The 19,524-nt window shown below is 43.0% G+C and overlaps 1 protein-coding gene across 7 annotated transcripts in view; it reads right to left on the bottom strand.

Moving 5' to 3' along the window:
• YEATS2 (YEATS domain containing 2) overlaps positions 1-19,524 on the bottom strand; it is a 109,892-nt gene that overhangs the window by 34,720 nt on the left and 55,648 nt on the right. For 6 of the 7 annotated variants that reach the window (XM_030931462.1, XM_030931448.1, XM_030931457.1 and 3 more), the window contains exons 12-17: positions 18,518-18,679; positions 16,241-16,344; positions 13,899-14,006; positions 12,922-13,104; positions 2,042-2,300; positions 945-1,106 (exon numbers count right to left, since the gene is read on the bottom strand). In XM_030931462.1, the coding sequence (XP_030787322.1) occupies positions 945-1,106; positions 2,042-2,300; positions 12,922-13,104; positions 13,899-14,006; positions 16,241-16,344; positions 18,518-18,679 (978 nt within the window). The remainder of the gene's footprint in view (positions 1-944; positions 1,107-2,041; positions 2,301-12,921; positions 13,105-13,898; positions 14,007-16,240; positions 16,345-18,517; positions 18,680-19,524) is intronic. The other variant, XM_030931465.1, reaches the window with a different exon arrangement.

The following is a 19,524-nucleotide window of genomic DNA, read 5'->3' on the forward strand; positions in this document are numbered from 1 at the left end:
CTAATGACCCTGAATGCTATACCTTTCTACTTCTGATTCAGAGAGAAATAATTTCCTTTTATCCTATCCTCTTCAACACTGCCCAAATTGTTTTTCTTGATACGTCAAAGCAAAAGTTTCTGTAACTGCAAATAAACTGCCTCATTTCCACGGGGCTTTAAGACTTACACACCTAGGCAGAGTCTGTCTTTCTCTTTCCATCTCCAAACCTAGCAGAAGTAAGGAATACATCCAAACCAGCTGCCCCCAAGCTTGTGGCACCAGGGACCAGTTGCATGGAAGAGAATTTTTCCATGAATTGCGGCAGGAGGTGGGGGAGTGGTTTTGGGATGAAACTGTTCCACCTCAGATCATCAGGCATTAGATTCTCATAAGGAGCGCGCAACCTAGATCCCTCGTATGCACAGTTCTCAACAGGGTCTGCGCTCCTATGAGAATCTAGCGCCACTGCTGATCTGACGGGAGGCAGAGCTCAGACAGTAATGCTCCTTCACCCTCCGCTCACCTTCTGCTGTGCGGCCCAGGGGTTGGGGACCCCCATCTAAACAAAGCCAAATGGACGCACTCGATTCTAATCCTATGCCAACCTGTCCCCAAAAATAGACTTCCAGCTTCTCTGAGTAGATGGATCTTCCCTCAGGTATCACCAGATAATTTTCAGACACCACTTCATTCATGGTTCCTGTAGATGGCTTTCTCCTAACAGCCTCACTAGCCATCTCTCTCCAGTGTGATTCATTCCTGATCCCAAACGCTGAGGAGCAAACCCACTTCTAGTTAAATTATTGTTATGTGTTAAATCCATCTGGGCAAATGCTACCATTACACCACCCAACAGAGTTACGGAAATGCTTTCTGAAACAGGTAAGAACTACCCTCAGGTGGACAAGATGAACACACACAGAACCAACAACCAAATGATTCAACCCAACGGTTTCACTTACTAGCACTATTTGTAGCTCGCAGGATGGCTCCCTGAGGGATCAGCAGCAGTTTTCCTTTTCCTGAAGGGTTCTTGCTGTTTGTAGTTAGGTAGAGTTTAGTGCCAGGAGGCAAATTTGCCAAGTTGGCCAAATTAGTGGCTGGTAGCTGCAATGTTGCCATTACTAAAATGGTAAAGGAGAAAAAATTGTAAGATAAATTGAAACTAAGGGCAACACTCTAAAATACAAGGCAATAAAATCTTATTTTAGAACACTAACAAGCAATAAATTCAAAGTTTGTTTCCCAGATGCACAGTGCTTTAAAGACTGATATTCTTAAATATCCTGCTAATTAAAAAATAATTTACAGACCAGAAAAGCCTGCCAGAGGCTCTTTATATTTGTATATAATGGGGTGACCGTACGTCCTGGTTCTGCCTAAAACAGTTCTAGGTTACACTCGTCCCACTGTAATTATTAACAGTGACTCTTTTTACTCTCAAAAATACTGTGGTTTGGACAATTAATGAAATAATTACCCCATCTATGGAGGAATACATATTTTCCCCCATTTGTTTAAAGTCAAAGTTAGGGCAAATTTGTGCTCCTGACTGGCAAGTACTGTTGGCTCTCTGTATCCCCATAGATTGGGAGAAAAAAAGATAAGTACATCTGTACTGAACATGTACAGAGTTTTTCTTGTCATTATTCCTTAAACAACAGAGTGTAACAACTATTTACACAGCATTTACATTGTTATTAGGTATTAAAATAACCTAGAGATGATGTAAAAGTACACCAGAAGATGTGCACAGGGGACTCGAGCATCTGTAGATTTTGCTACCTGCAGTAGGGAGTCCTGGAACCAATCCCCCACGGTACTGAGAAATGGTGGGTGTGTGTGTGTGTGTGTGTGTGTGTGTAAACTTAAAGCTAAATACCTACAGACCTTTATGTGAAATGCCCCATAAAAAAGAACAAACATTTCAATACACTTCTTACAGCATCAACCTAACTAGGCTTTCCTAGACAAGATCAAATAGCAAATAAAATCACTAGCAAAGGCAATTTTGGAGAGAGCTTCTGCTGAAAGGGCTCCCAATGATGATCCGTTTTACCTGAACCCTGGGATCCACTCTTCTGAGGACCAGCAGCAGTGACCTGGGCCTTGGTTAAGGTCTGCACTGGCTGAGCCACAATGGTTCCTCCACCTCCACTCACAATTGCTTTGGCAACTCCTTGGGTCACAACTTGCTTTGGACCAACTGCTTTGGAGACAGAAGAGCTGGCCTTGGCTACCAGGATCTGGCCACCACTGATCGCCACAGCCTGCTTCACTGTTGAAGGTAAAGCGGACCCAACTGGTACTCCGACAACCTGTTCAAAACAGAGCAGAGTCCAATGGTGCTTCAAGAGCTCTTAGAACAGCAGTCATTGTTTTGGCAAAGAGCAAAACAAAGACCTGCACACGATACATGCAGCCTAATTCAGTCATCTAGGAAACCTACTTACACAAGTGTGAACGGCAACCATATTTCTTACACTTGGGTATTACAATAATAGAATCTTAACAATTGTTGTCTTACCTAAGCTACTTTTTATAACTTACATTAATAGAAAATTTGGGAAATTCAGAAGTATAAAGAAAAAAGTTTGGCCGGCTACGGTGGCTCACGCCTTTAAGTAATCCCAGCACTTTGGGAGGCCAAGGCAGGAGGATCATTTGAGGTCAGGAGTTCGAGACCAGCCAGGCCAACATGGTGGAATCTAGTCTCTACTAAAAATATAAAAATTAGCCGGGCATGGTGGCACACACATGTAGTCCCATCTACTCTGGAGGCTGAGGTGGAAGAATCCCCTGAACCTGGGAGGCGGAGGTTGCAGTGAGCGGAGATCATGCCACTGTACTCCAGTCTGGGTGACAGAGTAAGACTCTGTCTAAAAAAAAAAAAAAAAAAAAATTAGCCAGTACAGTGGCACACATCTGTAGTCCCAGCTATTCAGGAGGCTGAGGCAGGGGACGATCCCTTGAGTCTAGGAGTTCAAGGCTGCAGTGAGCCGTGATCACACCACTGCCCTCCAGCCTGGATGACAGAGCAAGACCCTGTCTAAGAAAAAAAAAAAAGAAAAAAGCAAGAATAATATTTAGGCCAGGTGTGGTGGTTCATGCCTGTAATCCCAGCACTTTGGGAGGCTGAGGCGGGCAGATCATGAGGTCAGGAGATCGAGACCATCCTAGCTAACACATGAAACTTTGTCTCTACTAAAAATATAAAAAATTAGCCAGGTGTGGTGGCGGGCGCCTGTGGTCCCAGCTACTGGGGAGGTTGAGGCAGGAGAATGGCGTGAACCCGGGAGGTGGAACTTGCAGTGAGCTGAGATGCACTGCACTCCAGCCTGGGTGACAAAGCAAGACTCTGTCTCAAAAATAATAATAATAATATTTAACTGTTTAAAAAAAAAAAGACCCCAGTATCCAAATAATGAAAATTAGAAGTATCTAGTTTCAAAAGTAAAATGAATTCTTTTAAGAAAATACTCAGGAGTGTTTTTAAAACAGTCAACAGTAGGATGTTCAATTAAAGGAAACACTGAATCAATGGCAAATTGGAGCAGTGTTTCCCACTCCCCAGCTCTGTATTTCATAAAAAGAACTTCTCACCAGAAACTAGATGAACAGACTTCCACAAGGTTAGAAGAAATGCAAATGATCTACCTTCTTAAGGCAAAAAAGACTAACAGGATCACCCATCAGATTGGGGGGAAAAAAAGCTTAAAAGTCTGATAACACCAAGAAGTTACTAGAGGCTGTGGGGAAAATAGGAATTTTTGCTCACTGCTGGTAGGAAAATAAATTTGGACAGCCATTCCAGAGAGGCACTGGCCTATCTGTTAAAACGGAAAATTCACATACCCCCATATAGTAGGAATTCTGTTTTTAGGCGTATATCCTAGAGAAACAGACATGTGTTCAAGGGAACGTATACAACAATGTCCAACACAGCATTATTTTTACCAAAAGCTGTTAGCAACCTTAATGTCTCCAGCATGCAACACCATTCTTAACGTCTACAAATAGAGGAATGGACAAACTGTGGCATAAGACAGACAATGAAAGGTCATACTAAAAATAAATGAACTAGAACTATATATATTAGGGATATAATGGTATAAACAGACTGGAAGAATAAGAAAGTGAAAAGGGAGTTGCAGAAAAATGTAAGTAGAAATATCTTTTATGTAAACCTTCAAAACACAAACAACATCATGTTTCCTATGACCATGTATTCATGTAATTAAGCACATGGAGTGGAAGGCTACACATCAAAGTCATGACAGTGCTTGCTGCCTCTGGGAAGAACAAAGTGGACTTCAACTTTATCAGAAATGTTTTATTTGGAGAAAAAAGATCTGAAGTAAACATGAATATGTAAATTTGGGATGGAGGATATGGGCATACTGATTACTTAATTCTCTACCTATGTTGATGGAATTTTAGAGTATTTCTAAATTTTAAAATAAGATTATTCAGAAGGTAGAATGAAATGATAAACCATATGCAACTGATAAGTAGGAAGTTTTAAATAAAAAATTGCTATATCATACATGGTTTCTGTTCAAAGACTGTAAGTACAGTAAAATACATTTACCATGTACTCAAATAATACAGCTGATGTAAAGAAAACAGTCCCTTGGCCAGGCACGGTGGCTCATGCCTGTAATCCCAGCACTTTAGGAGGCCGAGGCGGGTGGATCACAAGGTCAAGAGATTGAGATTGTCTTGGCCAACATGGTGAAACCTCATCTCTACTAAAATTACAAGGAATTAGCCGGGCGAGGTGGCGGGCGCCTGTAGCCCCAGCTACTCAGGAGGCTGAGGCAGGAGAATCGCTTGAACCCAGGAGGCAGAGGTTGCAGTGAACTGAGATCGCGCCAGTGCACTCCAGCCTGGTGACAGAGCAAGACTTCGTCTCAGAAAAAAAAAAAGAAAACAGTACCTTAATCAAGTATTATAAACCACAGTGTCACAAAGAGGAAACAGTGTAGTTTTCGGTAAGCAGACAGATCTGGTTTCCCAGGTTAGTTATTATTAGTTAGTAGCTAGGTAAGTTATTTAACCTCTCTGAGTTTTACCATCAGCCTCCTCATCTATAAAATATGGATAACATTTACCCCCAAAATCATGAAGCAAAATAAGAACAAGTTAATAGGATGCCTAGCTAACAAGACAGCTGTTGTTGTTCATCACAACATTTCAACTGAAGAATAATAATCCACAAGGGGACGTGGAGACCAGCAAAGGACAGCCAAAGGACAGACATTTGTGGCTGTCTTCCGCATTTGGCCTAGGCAGAGACCTCGATCTTAACCTCTGGATTCAGCGGGTGAAACAGAAATTAATCTTGAGTGAATTATACAACACTGGGATCTGCCTGCTGCTTTACAATATTCCAGGAAGAGAAATTAAGATGAGTAAAATGCTGTTAATTGTTGAAACTGGGTAATAGGCAAGTGGGATTCATCACAATAGTCTCTCTACTTTTCTGTATGTTGAAGGAGGGAAGGAAAGAAGAAACAAAATAAAATAACCAATTTTAAAAAGCAAGTGAGCCTAGAATGAAGACAAATTCCCCCTGGCTCTCCTAGTTTGGTTGAAACATCCCTTATTACCCACATATTACCCACATCTACATCTCTGTTTTGTCTTTTTTGAGACAGAGTATTGCTCTTGTTGCCCAGGTTAGAGCGTAGTGGCGCGATCTTGGCTCACCGCAACCTCCGCCTCCTGGGTTCAAGCGATTCTCCTGCCTTAGCTTCCCGAGCAGCTGGGATTACGGGCACGCGCCATCCCTCTTGGCTAATTTTGTATTTTTAGTAGAGATGGGGTTTCTCCATGTTGGCCAGGCTGATCTCGAACCCCTGACATCAGGTGATCTGTCCTCCTCGGCCTCCCAAAGTGCTGGGATTACAGGTATGAGCCACCACACCTGGCCTACATCTCTGTTCTAACTGCATGAACTTCATTCTGCAGGGACCTGTAGAGTTTCTGTAGCCACAGAGCAGGGCAAGGTCATCCTCTTAGTGATGTGGAAATACGGAAACCCTTCTTACTGATAAAGAACTTTTCTGTGTATTTATAAAAGAAAAAAAAAAAAACCTTAATATAGCAAAACTTTTTGGGGGTGTGGCAGAAACTGCTAGTTGAACCCCAATATCTATTATTTCCTTCTCCTCTCATGTAACAGAGCCCCCAGTTTTCAGCTGGGGGAATGGCCACATGGAATCACAACTCTTATTTCCCAGCCCTCCCGGACCTAGGAGTAGCCGTATGGTTTCTGGCTAACGGGATGTGTGCAGAAGTGAGTGTAACTTTCGGGCTGTGTCTGCCCTCAGTTCTCCCCCTGCTCCCTTCCTTCTGGCAAGAAGTGTGAACGTGGAGGCATGAGATGAAGTGTTTTCTTAGTCCACAAGCTGAAAGCCAAATTTTGAGAATGGCAGAGCAAAAAAGGAAAGGCAGGAGGAATCTAGATTCTTGATGACTGGGTGAGAGAAATAAACTTACTTAAGGTTCTGGTGTTCAGGTTTCTCTGCTGTAGTAGCTGAACTTTTCTCTTAACTAAGATAGCAGTCTTCTTATCTCCTAAACATATCAAACTTAATAACCTATTTCACAAGTTAAATTACACAGAATCTACTTTTATGTTGCTAAACTAACAAAGAAAGAACTTAAGGAAAACAATACACACATTTTAGACCTACTTCAATTTCTTTCCTCAAATTACATGCACCTGACTTGCTTTTCCGTTCTTATGCCAACCGCTTCAAAGTTTTCAGGATATGACACACAACTTCTCCAAGAGCCTGGTAAAACCTAGTATCCTGCTGGACATGGTGGCTCACACCTGTAATCCCAGCACTTTGGGAGGCCGAGGCGGGTGAATCATTAGAGGTCAGGAGTTTGAGACCAGCCTGACGAACATGGTGAAACCTAGTCTTTATTTAAAAATACAAAAAAATGGCCAGGCGCAGTGGCTCATGCCTGTAATCCTAACATTTTAGGAGGCCAAGGAGGGCGGATCACGAGGTCAGGAGTTCGAGACCAGCCTGGCCAACATGGTGAAACCCTGTCTCTACTAAAAATACAAAAAACTTAGCTGGGTGTGGTGGTGGGCACCTATAATCCCAGGTACCTGGGAGGCTGAGGCAGGAGAATTGCTTGAACCCAAAAGGCGGAGGCTGCAGTGAGCCTAGATCGCGCCACTGCTCTCCAGCCCAGGCGACAGTGCGAGACTCCAGCTCAAAAAAAAAAAAAAAAAAAAAAGAAAAAAATTAGCTGGGCGTGGTGGCACGGGCCTGTGGTCCCAGCTACCGAGGAGGCTGAAGTAGAAGTACAGCTTGAGCCCAGAAGGCAGAGGTTGCAGGGAGTCAAGACTGCACCACTGCACTCCAGCCTGGGCGACAGAGCGAGACTGTCTCAAAAAGAAACCTGGTATCCCAAGTCAGCCACTGGAGGGCAGTCTTTACTAGCAGAGCTTATCCACAATGTGCACATCGCCTGGGAGATGGCCACCACTACCTCCCTACCTTCCTCTGGAAAACAGGAGAATGAAGAAGTCTGCATTCTGTTGGGAAAAACTCTGCAGCTGATTATGAACACCATTAAGAAGGTGTAAGGGCTCTTAAATAAGACAGTATTACCCAACATTAGTTTGTTAGTTTTTTTTTTTTTTTTTGAGACGGAGTCTCGCTCTGTTGCCCAGGCTGGAGTGCAGTGGCCGGATCTCAGCTCACTGCAAGCTCCGCCTCCCGGGTTTACGCCATTTTCCTGCCTCAGCCTCCCAAGTAGCTGGGACTACAGGCGCCCGCCAACTCACCCAGCTAGTTTTTTGTATTTTTTAGTAGAGACGGGGTTTCGCCGTGTTAGCTAGGTTGGTCTCGATCTCCTGACCTCGCGATCCACCCGTCTCGGCCTCCCAAAGTGCTGGGATTACAGGCTTGAGCCACCGTGCCTGGCCGTTTGTTAGTTTTTTTAAACAACATACTTTGGCCAGGTACAGTGGCTCATGCTTATAACCCCAACACTTTGGGAGGCTGAGGCAGGCAGATTGCTTGAGCCCAGGAGTTCAAGACCAGCCTGGGCAACATAGTGAAAACCAGTCTCCACAAAATATAGGGAAAAAAACAAAAATAAAAAACCTAATAGGGTATGGTGGTGTGTCTGTCACCTGTAGTCCTGGGAGGCTGAGGTGGGATTGCTGGAGCGCAGGGAGGCTGAGACTACGGTGAGTTATGGTCATGAAACAAAACAAAACAAAAAACCCACAACAGCAACAACCACCAAAAAGACATCTTTCGGCCTAGAGCCTGAATTCACCTACCAACTCTTCTCATTCTCTTCCCATTCAATAATCCTCTCTCTATTGTTAATTTCCTTCTAACTTGAGAAAGCAGACGCCCTTTGTTTTATATTTGTTATACACTTAACTTCAATTCATGCTTTGATTAAGTGTTTTTTGTTTTTTTTGTTTGTTTGTTTTCTTTGAGACGGAGTCTCGCTCTGTCACCCAGGCTGGGGTGCAGTGGCCCGATCTCGGCTCACTGCAAACTCCGCCTCCCGGGTTCACGCCATTCTCCTGCCTCAGCTTCCCAAGTAGCGGGGACTACAGGCGCCCGCCGCCACACCTGGCTAATTTTCTGCATTTTTAGTAGAGACGGGGTTTCACCGTGTTAGCCAGGATGGTCTCGATCGCCTGACCTCGTGATCCACCCGCCTCGGCCTCCCAAAGTGCTGGGATTACAGGTGTGAGCCACCGCGCCCAACCTGATTAAATGTTTTTATCTCTGCCCTCCCTGTTTCCTACACACATCTTTGGCAAGTCAGAATTTACTTCAGCAAACTGAAGGGGAAGAGTCTGTATCTGAGATTTTCCCTCCAGATATTAAAAAATATGGCTGTTTACAAGTTAAGTGCTCACTGATAACCTTTACCATGGTACTTAAGCATGGATACCCCTGATACTCACATTAGTTACTATTTACTGAGCACCTGCGCTGTGCTAGGTAGGTCCTTCATATACAATCTCTAATTCTACAACCCTGAAAGACCAGGGCTCAGAACCTGCACAGGTTATACTAGTAATGAGTGGCTGAGATCTGAGATTTGCAACAAGCTCTAACTGCAAAGCTCATGCTGCTTTTACTTTAACACATTGCTTCCTTCCAATATGGAACTACTTATTCCTCAGTTGTCCCTTTTCATGGCAAAGGTAGCACCTCTTCCCACTTTCAGGAAAAAGATCAGCTGTGTTTCTGTTGTCCCAAAGTAGCATGGAGGGTAAAACAGTGCCATTTTTTGCCACCCTCCTGTTTCCTGGTATACTTTTTTTTCTTTCTTAAAGATGGATTCTTGCTGTCTCCCAGGCTGGAGTACAGTGGCGTGATCTCGGTTCACTGCAACCTTGATCTCCCAGGTTCAAACAATTCTCCCGCCTCAGCCTCCTAAGTAGCTGGGATTACAAGGACACGCCACCACGCCCAGCTAATTTCTATATTTTTAGTAGAGACAAGGTCTCACTATGTTCGCCAGGCTGGTCTTGAACTCCTGACCTCAGGTGATCTGCCCACCTCGGCCTCCCGAAGTGCTGGAATTACAGGCATGAACCACACACCCAGCCTGTTCTCTGGCAGTTTCTAGGAATGCACTTCAGCAATAACCAGGAACAGTCTGTACTTGCAGACAGCTCCTTATCTCAACTGCTAATCATGGATTCCACTTCCTGGATAAACAGTGGTATCATCTCATGCCCTACTGCTTCTCTGCAGTTCTTTCACACTTTGCTGTGGTTTTTCTTTTCAGATGCCCTTAAACTGTATTTAGGCCATTCTGGCACAGACCCAACTATTTCTTCCAACCTTACATTTACCATTAAGTAGGTGGCCATGTGACCAAAGTGCAGAAAATGGAAACTAACTTATCCAAGAGCTTCTAACATAAACAGCAATGCTAAGTAGATTCAAAGCAGAAATCGGTAAAACCATATATCCCTATGTGAAGCAAAACAGATTTTGAGATACATGTAAGACAAGCCTGAATAGGAAGTTCAGATGACAGTAACTGATTTACTAAGGGATTTTGGCAGATTTCTTACCCCTGAAGCCAGAACCACAGTGGGAGCACTAGGAAGCAGCTGAGGTGCCTGTCTTAGTCATTCTGGCGATGAATGCCTCAAAATCAAATGTGATGCTGTAGCATCCTGATTCCTAAATCTGCTGCCTAAGCAGATGAATCAGCAGGGACACTTATTAAAAACCTAGATTCCAGGGATCTCAAGAAGATTCTGATTCGTTAAGTTTGAGATGGTGGCCTAGGTAGCTATCAGCAGATGATTCTTATAACCAGGTAAGTCTGAGAAAGTAGTTAATCAACTTACAGATTTTAGAACCACCGATAACACTATGAATTTTTTTTTTTTTTTTTTTTTTTGAGATGGAGTTTTGCTCTTGTTGCCCAAACTGGAGCGCAATGGCAAGATCTCGTCTCACTGCAACCTCTGCCTGCTGGGTTCAAGCGATTCTCCTGCCTCAGCCTCCTGAGTAGCTGGGATTATAGTCGTCCACCACCACGTCCAGCTAATTTTTTGTATTTTTAGTAGAGACGGGGTTCACTATGTTGGCCAGACTGGTCTTGAACTCCTGACCTCAGGCGATCCACCTGCCTCGACCTCCCAAAGTGCTGGAATTATAGGCGTGAGCCACTGCGACCAGCCCTCACTATGAATTTTTAACTTGATCCTAATCTCTACCTAATATCTAAAATCTTTGTCTATTTTGGGGGATTCTTCTCAAAACAATTCATCTGCCTTAGATAGGTAGGCTGGGTTTCAAGCTGAAAAACATCTATATAATATTCTTTTTTTTTTTTTGGAGACAGAGTTTCACTCTTGTTGTCCAGGCTGGAGTGCAATGCTGTGATCTCGGCTCATTGCAATTTCCACCTCCCACGTTCAAGCAATTCTCCTGCCTCAGCCTCCTGAGTAGTTGGGATTACAGGAGCCCGCCACCATGCCCAGCTAATTCTTGTATTTTTAGTAGAGACAGAGTTTCACCATGTTGACCTGGTTGGTCTTCAACGTCTGACCTCAGGTGATCCGCATGCCTCAGCCTCTCAAAGTGCTGGGATTACAGGCATGAGCCACCACGTCCGACCATTGTTTTTTGATTTTGAGACAGTCTTCCTCTGTCACCCAGGCTGAAAAGCAGTGGCACAATCTTGGCTCACTGCAACTTCCTCCTCCTGGGTTCAAGTGATTCTCCTGCCTCAGCCTCCCAAGTAGCTGGGATTACAGGTGCACACCACCCACCACACTCGGCTTTTGTATTTTTAGTAGAGACGGGGTTTCACCACATTGGACAGGCTGGTCTCAAACTCCTGACCTCAAGTGATCCGCCCACCTCAGACTCCCAAAGTGTTGGGTGGCTCACACGTGTGAGCCACCGCACCCCCAGCCCATATCTTAACAGCTTTAGAGTATACCCGCTAAAGGTTGAGATAATTTAACCCCGATATTCTAAAAGCATACCGAGGTTAGAGACAACCACTTTTCATTAGTTCTGGAATGGGGAGCTTGGAGTTAGCAGGCCTGAGTTTAAACACTTTGTCATTTATTAGCTGTAATGCTCCAAGGAAGCTGTTTAACCTCCGAGCCACGGTTTCCTCATTTGTAAAACAGGGGTGAAAATCCCCACCCTCCAGGGTTGTGTGTGGATTACGGATAATGTATAAATACAAGCAAAGCATACAAAAGCACTCAATATTGATTCCAAAGTCATCGACCACACTGAGGATGTTTTAGTCAATGACAGACTCCCTATATAACAGTGGTCCCATAAGATTGTTAACAGTGTATTTTTACAGTACCTTTTCTTTGTTAGATATGTTGAGATCCACAGATACTTATTGTCCTATTACAACTTCCTACAGTATTCAATAGTAACATGCCGAACAGGTTTACAGCCTACGAGCAATAGGCTACACCATACAGCCTAGGTGTATAGTTAGCTGTTCTATCTACATTTAAGTACACTGTGATGTTCACACAACAAAATCACCTAATGACACATGTCTCAGAATGTACCTCAGAATGATGATTAGGTGATGCATGGCTACATTTCCAACTGATTCAGGAAAACATGGCTCTATGTGCTATTTCATTTTTTTATTTTTTATTTTTTTGAGACGGAGTCTTGCTGTCACCCAGGTTGGAGTGCGGTGGTGTGATCTCGGCCCACCACAACCTCTGTCTCCCAGGTTCAAGTGATTCTCCTGCTTCAGCCTCCTCAGCAGCTGGGATTATAGGCACAGGCCACCACGCCCAGCTAATTTTGTATTTTTAGTAGAGATGGGGTTTCTCCATGTTGGTCAGGCTGGTCTTGAACTCCCAACCTCAGGCAATCTGCCTGCCTCGTCCTCCCAAAGTGCTGGGATTATAGGCATGAGTGACCATGCCTGGCCTCTATGTGCTATTTTAAAATTCTCTCAATACATTAATTCCCCCGTACCTCCAAATTATAAAAAAAAAATGAACTCTACAAAAAGCTAAGAATCATTAAATAGATAACAGCCCAAACATCAGAGGTATAAACTACAGCATTCTCCTATCAGAAATAAACAAGTCAACAGCGGATCCCTTTTAGAGATGAATCAAGTAGAAAGTTGTGTCCATGAGTCAGCTGCCTTCACTGCCAGAGACAGCAGTGTTCCCCTGCCTCTCGGACCATTCCTGGATCCTTTGTAATACATAACCCGGCTCTTGCCAATGATTACTACAGGAGTAGAAGAGTTTCACACCAATGGACTTGTTTTTCCAGCTGGGCTTTCACCCACAGGTTCTTATGGGATCAGCAACCCTGACACCCTGAATCTTTTCAGCACCTGTCGATTATTTAGGCAAACATCATCATTTACATGTGAACTTTCCCACCTCTACCCAACACAAACCTTGGAGGGCTGAACCTTTGTTGACTGGGCAATCCCTTCTCCAGTAGTTATGACCTGTTTCTGAGGGGACACAGCTATCATGTGACCCCCTTTCACAGTCACATACTGCGGGAGTGGTGACTGGCTGGCAGCTCCTGTTGCGGGCACATGAGGTGCTTCACCAGGTTCCTGTTTGATGATTACCTTGCAACAAACATGATAATGACACCGAATAAACATCCATAAACATCCCATTTTATAAAGCTGCTAATATCTGAATCTTTTCTGTTTGCAGGGATTAATGAATTGATGAAACTTTATCTGTAAAGAATGACTCCACCAGAAGGGTAAATACACATACTACTTAAACAGTCCATACCAGCTATTAAAGGGACCAACAGTAGGATCTGAACTTGATTCTGTGCTCCTGTAGTAACACAGTTACTTGTTTTAGAGACCGTGGCAAATGACAGCAGAGAGAAACACATACACACTGTTTGTGCTCCATGAACTCCCATCTTGCTGGACTCCAAGGGCTGCCCTGAGGACATCATTAAATACCTAGAAGCACATCTCAGAATGAGAAGCTGAGACCTACTAAAAAGTAACATGTTGATAGGCCAGGCGAGGTGGCTCATGCCTGTAATCCCAGCACTTTGGGAGTCCGAGGTGGGAGGATCACAAGCTTGGGAGTTCGAGACCAGCCTGACCAACATGGTGAAATCCCGTCTCCACTAAAAATACAAAATTAGCAAGGCGTGGTGGCACGTCCCTGTAATCCCAGCTGCTCGGGAGGCTGAGGCAGAAGAATCGCTTGAACCCAGGAGGTGGAGGTTGCAGTGAGCTGACGCGGTGTCACTGCACTCCAGCCTGGGTGACAAAGTGAGACTCCGTCTCAAAAAAAAAAAAGTAACATGTTGTAGGGGTGGTGTCAATCAACTCCAACATGCCACAAAAAGTACTATGACTTCTGGGATAATGTCCTAATACATACTTACTTTTGTGAAAGCTCCAAGTCCTCCTGTTATAGGTTTGGGGCTTTGAACCTTAGGGTGACTCCCAATTGGGCAAAGAGGTGGCATAGATGCAAACAAAGAATCCTCCTGCTGCGTGTGTAAAAATACATATTTTACAATCAGGATAAATGGGTGATTGCAGATCATCTAGTCACTTGTATTTAATACAAACCTGTGACATTCTCTAGCAATATAAAGAAACAAAAGACTGGCTGGGTGCGGTGGCTCACGCCTGTAATCCCAGAACTTTGGGAAGCTGAGGTAGGTGGATCACCTGAGGTTGGGAGTTCGAAACTAGCCTGACCAACATGGAGAAACTCCGTCTCTACTAAAAATACAAAAATTAGCTGGGTGTGGTGGCGCATGCCTGTAGTCCCAGCTACTCGGAAGGCTGACGTAGGAGAATCGCATGAACCCGGGAGGCGGAGGTTGTGGTGAGCTGAGATCATGCCACTGCACTCTAGCCTGGGCGACAAGAGCAAAACTCCACCTCAAAAAAAAAAAAAAAAAAAAAAAAAAAGAAAAGAAAAGAAACAAAAGACAAAAAGACATAAAAACCTAAAACTCCCTGGGGTCTTCCAAGCCTCTACACCTGCATTTTAACATTGCTTTAGAAACCAAATGCAAAGAAAAGCTGTAACTTGGAAACAAGCTACTTATCTGTGTCCTGCTGTATGCTGGAAAGACTTCTAACTTACTACCCCTAATATCTGGTTGACTTTATTGGTCCTCCCTGATAGTTGGTAAACCATTAAAGGACAGGGACTGTATTTAGTTTATTTTATATCCCTGGAGCCTAGGTACTAAATAAATAAAGAAGCGGGCAGCTGCAATGTTTCAGTAAATACTCTCTTTTAATAGTACTCACAATTGATTTGTAAAATTTACTCAATGAACACCTAGAATACAAAGGAAAATTTTTCAATAAAATCTTAAAAAACAAAAAAAACTTGAATAATTTGGCACAGGCAAAGACAACAAAAGTCAACATTCAAAACTTCCATAGTTTCTCTTTAATTCTCAAACATAAAATGCAAATCTCAGAGGCAATCTGTCAAAATTCAGAAACAAAGAACACTTCTTGAAGGCTGTAGAGTAAAATGATCACTAAGAAACAATAAAAATTAAACCAGCAGGGTTAAGACTTTCAAGATTACTATAATTCAGACATTCATATAACAGTGCCAACACACTGCACAGAATTTAGAGAACAGCCTCGCCTTGGAGCAGAAAATCATTCAGTATCATCATTAGCATCTAAATCAAAGAAATGCTGTGTCAGGCACCAGTCATTTGACTGGAACAGGTCAGATCATATTTGGAGTTGTAAATTTTAAAGGACTGCTTACCCAGAAAAAGGGAAGCAGGGGAGAGACTCTGTGGAGGTAAAAGGTTAACACATGGAAAAGGAAACACTGATGCGCCCCAACTTAGGATGGGGTTATGTCTGGATAAACCCATCATAAGGGGAAAACATCATAGGCCAAAAGTGCATTTTTGACTTCCCACATTTTCACCGTATGGTGGGTTTATCTGTATATAACCCCAGGGTAAGCTGAGGGCTCACTAAATGCATATTGCTTTTGCACTAAGGTAAAGTCAAAACATTGTAAGTTGGACCACTGTAAGTTGGGAGCCATTTGTATATTTACTTCTTGGTGGTGCAAATACAGAAAAGACAGGAATGAGCTGTCAGATGAATGTTTTTATATTTTTAATATTTTTTTTTATGGGTTAAGGAGTGGAAAGTTTAAGAAGCAAAAGAAAGGGGAGAGGACAGCAGCTCTGTTGCAAGAGAAAGAGGTGTCCAAAAGGGAAGAGTTCAGATGAATATTTTTATAAGGAAATATTTTTAACAAACTATTCAAATAAATAAGAAAATGAATAATCTTATCACAGTAAGTTTTCAAATTGATACTGGGTGACTATTTGACACAGGTGCTGTGAAGCATTTTTGACACTATGGAAAGATCCGAGTGAGGTAGTAAAGTGTGCAGTAGATCCAAGTAAGTTTTAAAGTCTGGAGGTAGTAAAGTCTAGACACCTAACAGCTTGAAGATTCCATTTTATGAAATTTGCATCATCAACTGACACATTCTTGCTGAGGCTGAACATACTATGTTCAGAAACCAGCAAAGTGGCTGAGTGCAGCTCATTCCTGCAACTGCAGTACCTTGGTAGGCGAGGTGGGAGATCTCTTGAGGCCAGGAGTTCAATACAGCTTGGTTAATACAGGGAGCCCCCATCTCCGTTTGAAAAATCATTTTTTTAAAATGAAAAGAAAAAGAAGCTGGCAAAGTGTAATAATGCAGTAAGAACGTTACCTTGACAGTAGATGTTACAAAACTACTTCCATGAATTTTAGGAACAGGGGAACCTGTTCCTTGGGAGACCTGAGAAGCCGTGGAGATCTTGTTTGTAGGACTTCCTGAGAAGCAAGGCACAATTAAAAGTAAAATATAAACAAAGTAAAATTTACAAAATGTAATTTTAAACCATTTCCACCATCCTCCCCTCTTTCCCACTATTTATTTTTCATTTTTAAGGGTTGAAAAGTCATTGTTAAGGCTGAAACTAGTATGGAAAAAAACCCTTAAGGACCCATCCCCATGAAGCTGATCTCATGCTCAACCTGAAGAAGGTAAGAAGCTGGTAAGGACATGCAGAAGAATAAGTAGCAAAGTCACTTGTTTTAGACTACTCCTTGTACAATAAAGAGTAGCATATTCTTGTATATTCTACTCCTTATACAATAAAAGACACTATAAAGTATTCTATTTCTATGCTCTACTCCTTATACAATGAAAGATTACTATAACATAATGATACTGTTTAACAAATGTGCCAGAATACATGCATTCTGCTAGCTCCTTCAAAGTAGTTTCACCAGAAAGTTATGCCTATTCCAAAATGCTGCCAATATTATTATTATTATTATTTTCCATGCGACGGAGTCTCGCTCTGTCACCTGGGTTGGAGTGCAATGGCCTGATCTTGCAACCTCCACCTACCGGGTTCAAGTGATTCTCCCACCGCAGCCTCCCCAGTAGCTGGGATGACAGGTGCACGCCACCACACCCAGCTAATTTTTGTATTTTTAGTAGAGACGGGTTTTGCTATGTTGGCCAGGCTAGTCTCGAACTCCTGACCTCAGATGATCCGCCCACCTTGGCCTCCCAAAGTGCTGGGATTATGGGCATGAGCCACTGTGCCTGGCCAACATTAAACATTTTATATTCCATTTGTACAACTGCCTTTAGGGTCCGAAAAAAATTTAGTCATATTATCTATAGTCAACAAGTCAAGACTCCAAATAGTATTTAATCATTTACTCCACTTACCAAACTTGCCTCCAAAGACTTCTGGCTGATTCCTAAAACCAAATGTCATGAAATAACACCTATTTGGCATCCCTAAGTATGTTCAAAAGATACTGGGTAAGCCTTGAACACAGTAATTTTTAAGGGCATTCCACAGTTATAATCATTATTAAAGTTTAGCCTTTCCAAAAACAAAAACTGCTTGGAAAAGCCCAACATACATTCATGTGTTAAATCCAATAGGTTAAACAAACAACAACAAAAAAATCAGTCTCATTATCTTATAATTGTCCCTTTTATTTCATTTGTCTTCTACTTCTCTTAATTAGAAGTGAAAGCTACAGGGAAGTTTATAGTTAGGAGCTTGTGTTTAAATACAGGTGGAACGGGGCCAGGGGCGGTGGCTCACGCCTGTAAATCCAGCACTCTGGGAGGCTGAGGCGGGTGGATTGGAGTTTGACACCAGCCTGGCCAACATGGTGTCTCTACCAAAAATACAAAAATTAGCTGGGCGTTGTGGCACACGCCTGTAATTCCAGCTACATGGGAGGTTGAGGCAGGAGAATCGCTTGAACCCGGGAGATGGAGTCTGCAGTGAGCCAAGATCACACCACTGCACTCCAGCCTGAGTGAAAGACCAATAGTCTGTCTCAATAAATAAATAAATTAATTAATTAATAATAAATACAGGCTACCTGAAGGGAATAAATAAAATAATGTCAGGGAAAGCATTTCAAAAAAACCTAAAAAGCATGATACAGTTTCATGGGATTATAGTGAGGAACACGGTGAATCCAAGGATGACTTTTTCCTATTAAGAGTTCTCTTTAAAATTGAAGGTTTCAATTTCTCCTCCCACAACCAGAATGGGTCTTCTCTGAAGAAAATATCACTTTTTTATTTGACTGGGGAGAAATGTATGTGGCCCACAAGGTTAGCAAAAGCTTCTTTGGAAGCGGTAGTAACCACATTGCTTACAGTCCCCGAAAGAGTAAGTCTTCCAAATGAAAACAAAATCAACTGTTCTTTTAAGAACATTAATTACAGCTTATTTTGAATTTTTAGAAATTAAAAGAAAACTCAAGTAAATTCTAAAAAATGCAACTTTTACAGAGTAAATCTCCCCTCAGAGGAACAGTATTGGCTTTCCTTTTATGTATTCTCTTCTCGTTTACGGGAGATTTCATTCTCCAATTACATGGCTACCAAGTAACGGCAGGATTACGTTTTTAATAAAAGATCAAACCCTTTGGATTGTACAAATATTGATCGCATACACACCTGTACTGGGAGTGCTGGCTCCAATCATCTGTCCCGGCTGCTTGTCCATGATAACATAAGGATTATTAATAACAGAGCCAGCAGTGCCTTGCTTCACGTGAACTGGAGTGGAAGTTGGGGTTCGAGGCAATGGTGATGGGCTTGGAGTTGATATTGGGGAACCTTATTAATGAAAAAGGGAGAACAGAAACAAAATACACATATTCAACCCATGTAAGATGTCGAGGACAAGGAAGAAGGTCAGTGCCACCAGGACAAAGGTAACACATTGGGAAAATAAAATGGAACTGCATGCTCCCGGTACTGAGCAGCAACAGGGGTATAGGGGAGGCAGAGGATGTATGCTTCATGCTCTGCATCCTTATCCTTGGACCAACAGCATCAGCATCACTGAGGAAACTGTAAGAAACAGATTTTATGGTCCCATCCTTGACCAACTGAACATAAATCTGCACTTCAACAAGATCTCCTGGTATGTACGTTACAGTTGAGAAAGCAGTGCTTTACACAGCAGTGCAAAGCTGCTGAACCTTTTTTTTAACCGCTGAATCTTGATATGATAAATCTTTTAACACCACAGGCAGGCTATTATAGTACTGGTTATACTCGAAGACACTAAAATTAGGGAGAAAATTAGTAAGTGCCAGGTGCGGTGGCTCATGCCAGTAATCCCAGCACTTTGGGAGGCCGAGGTGGGTGGATCACCTGAGGTTGTGAGTCCAAGACCAGCTTGACCAACATGGAGAAACACTGTCTCTACTAAAAATACAAAATTAGCTGTGTGTGGTAGCGCATGCCAGTAATCCCAGCTACTCGGGAGGTTGAGGCAGGAGAATCCCTCGAACCTGGGTGGCGGAGGTTACAGTGAAGCGAAATCGCACCATTGCCCTCCAGACTGGGCAACAAGAAAGAAAGAGGAAAGAAAGAGAAGAGGGAGGGAGGGAGGGAAGGAGAGAGGGAAGGAGGGAAGGAGGGAGGGGGGGGGGGAGGGGGGGGAGGGAGGGAGG

The sequence above is a fragment of the Rhinopithecus roxellana genome, chromosome 1 (genome assembly GCF_007565055.1).
Source record: "Rhinopithecus roxellana isolate Shanxi Qingling chromosome 1, ASM756505v1, whole genome shotgun sequence".
Classification (NCBI taxonomy): domain Eukaryota; kingdom Metazoa; phylum Chordata; class Mammalia; order Primates; family Cercopithecidae; genus Rhinopithecus; species Rhinopithecus roxellana.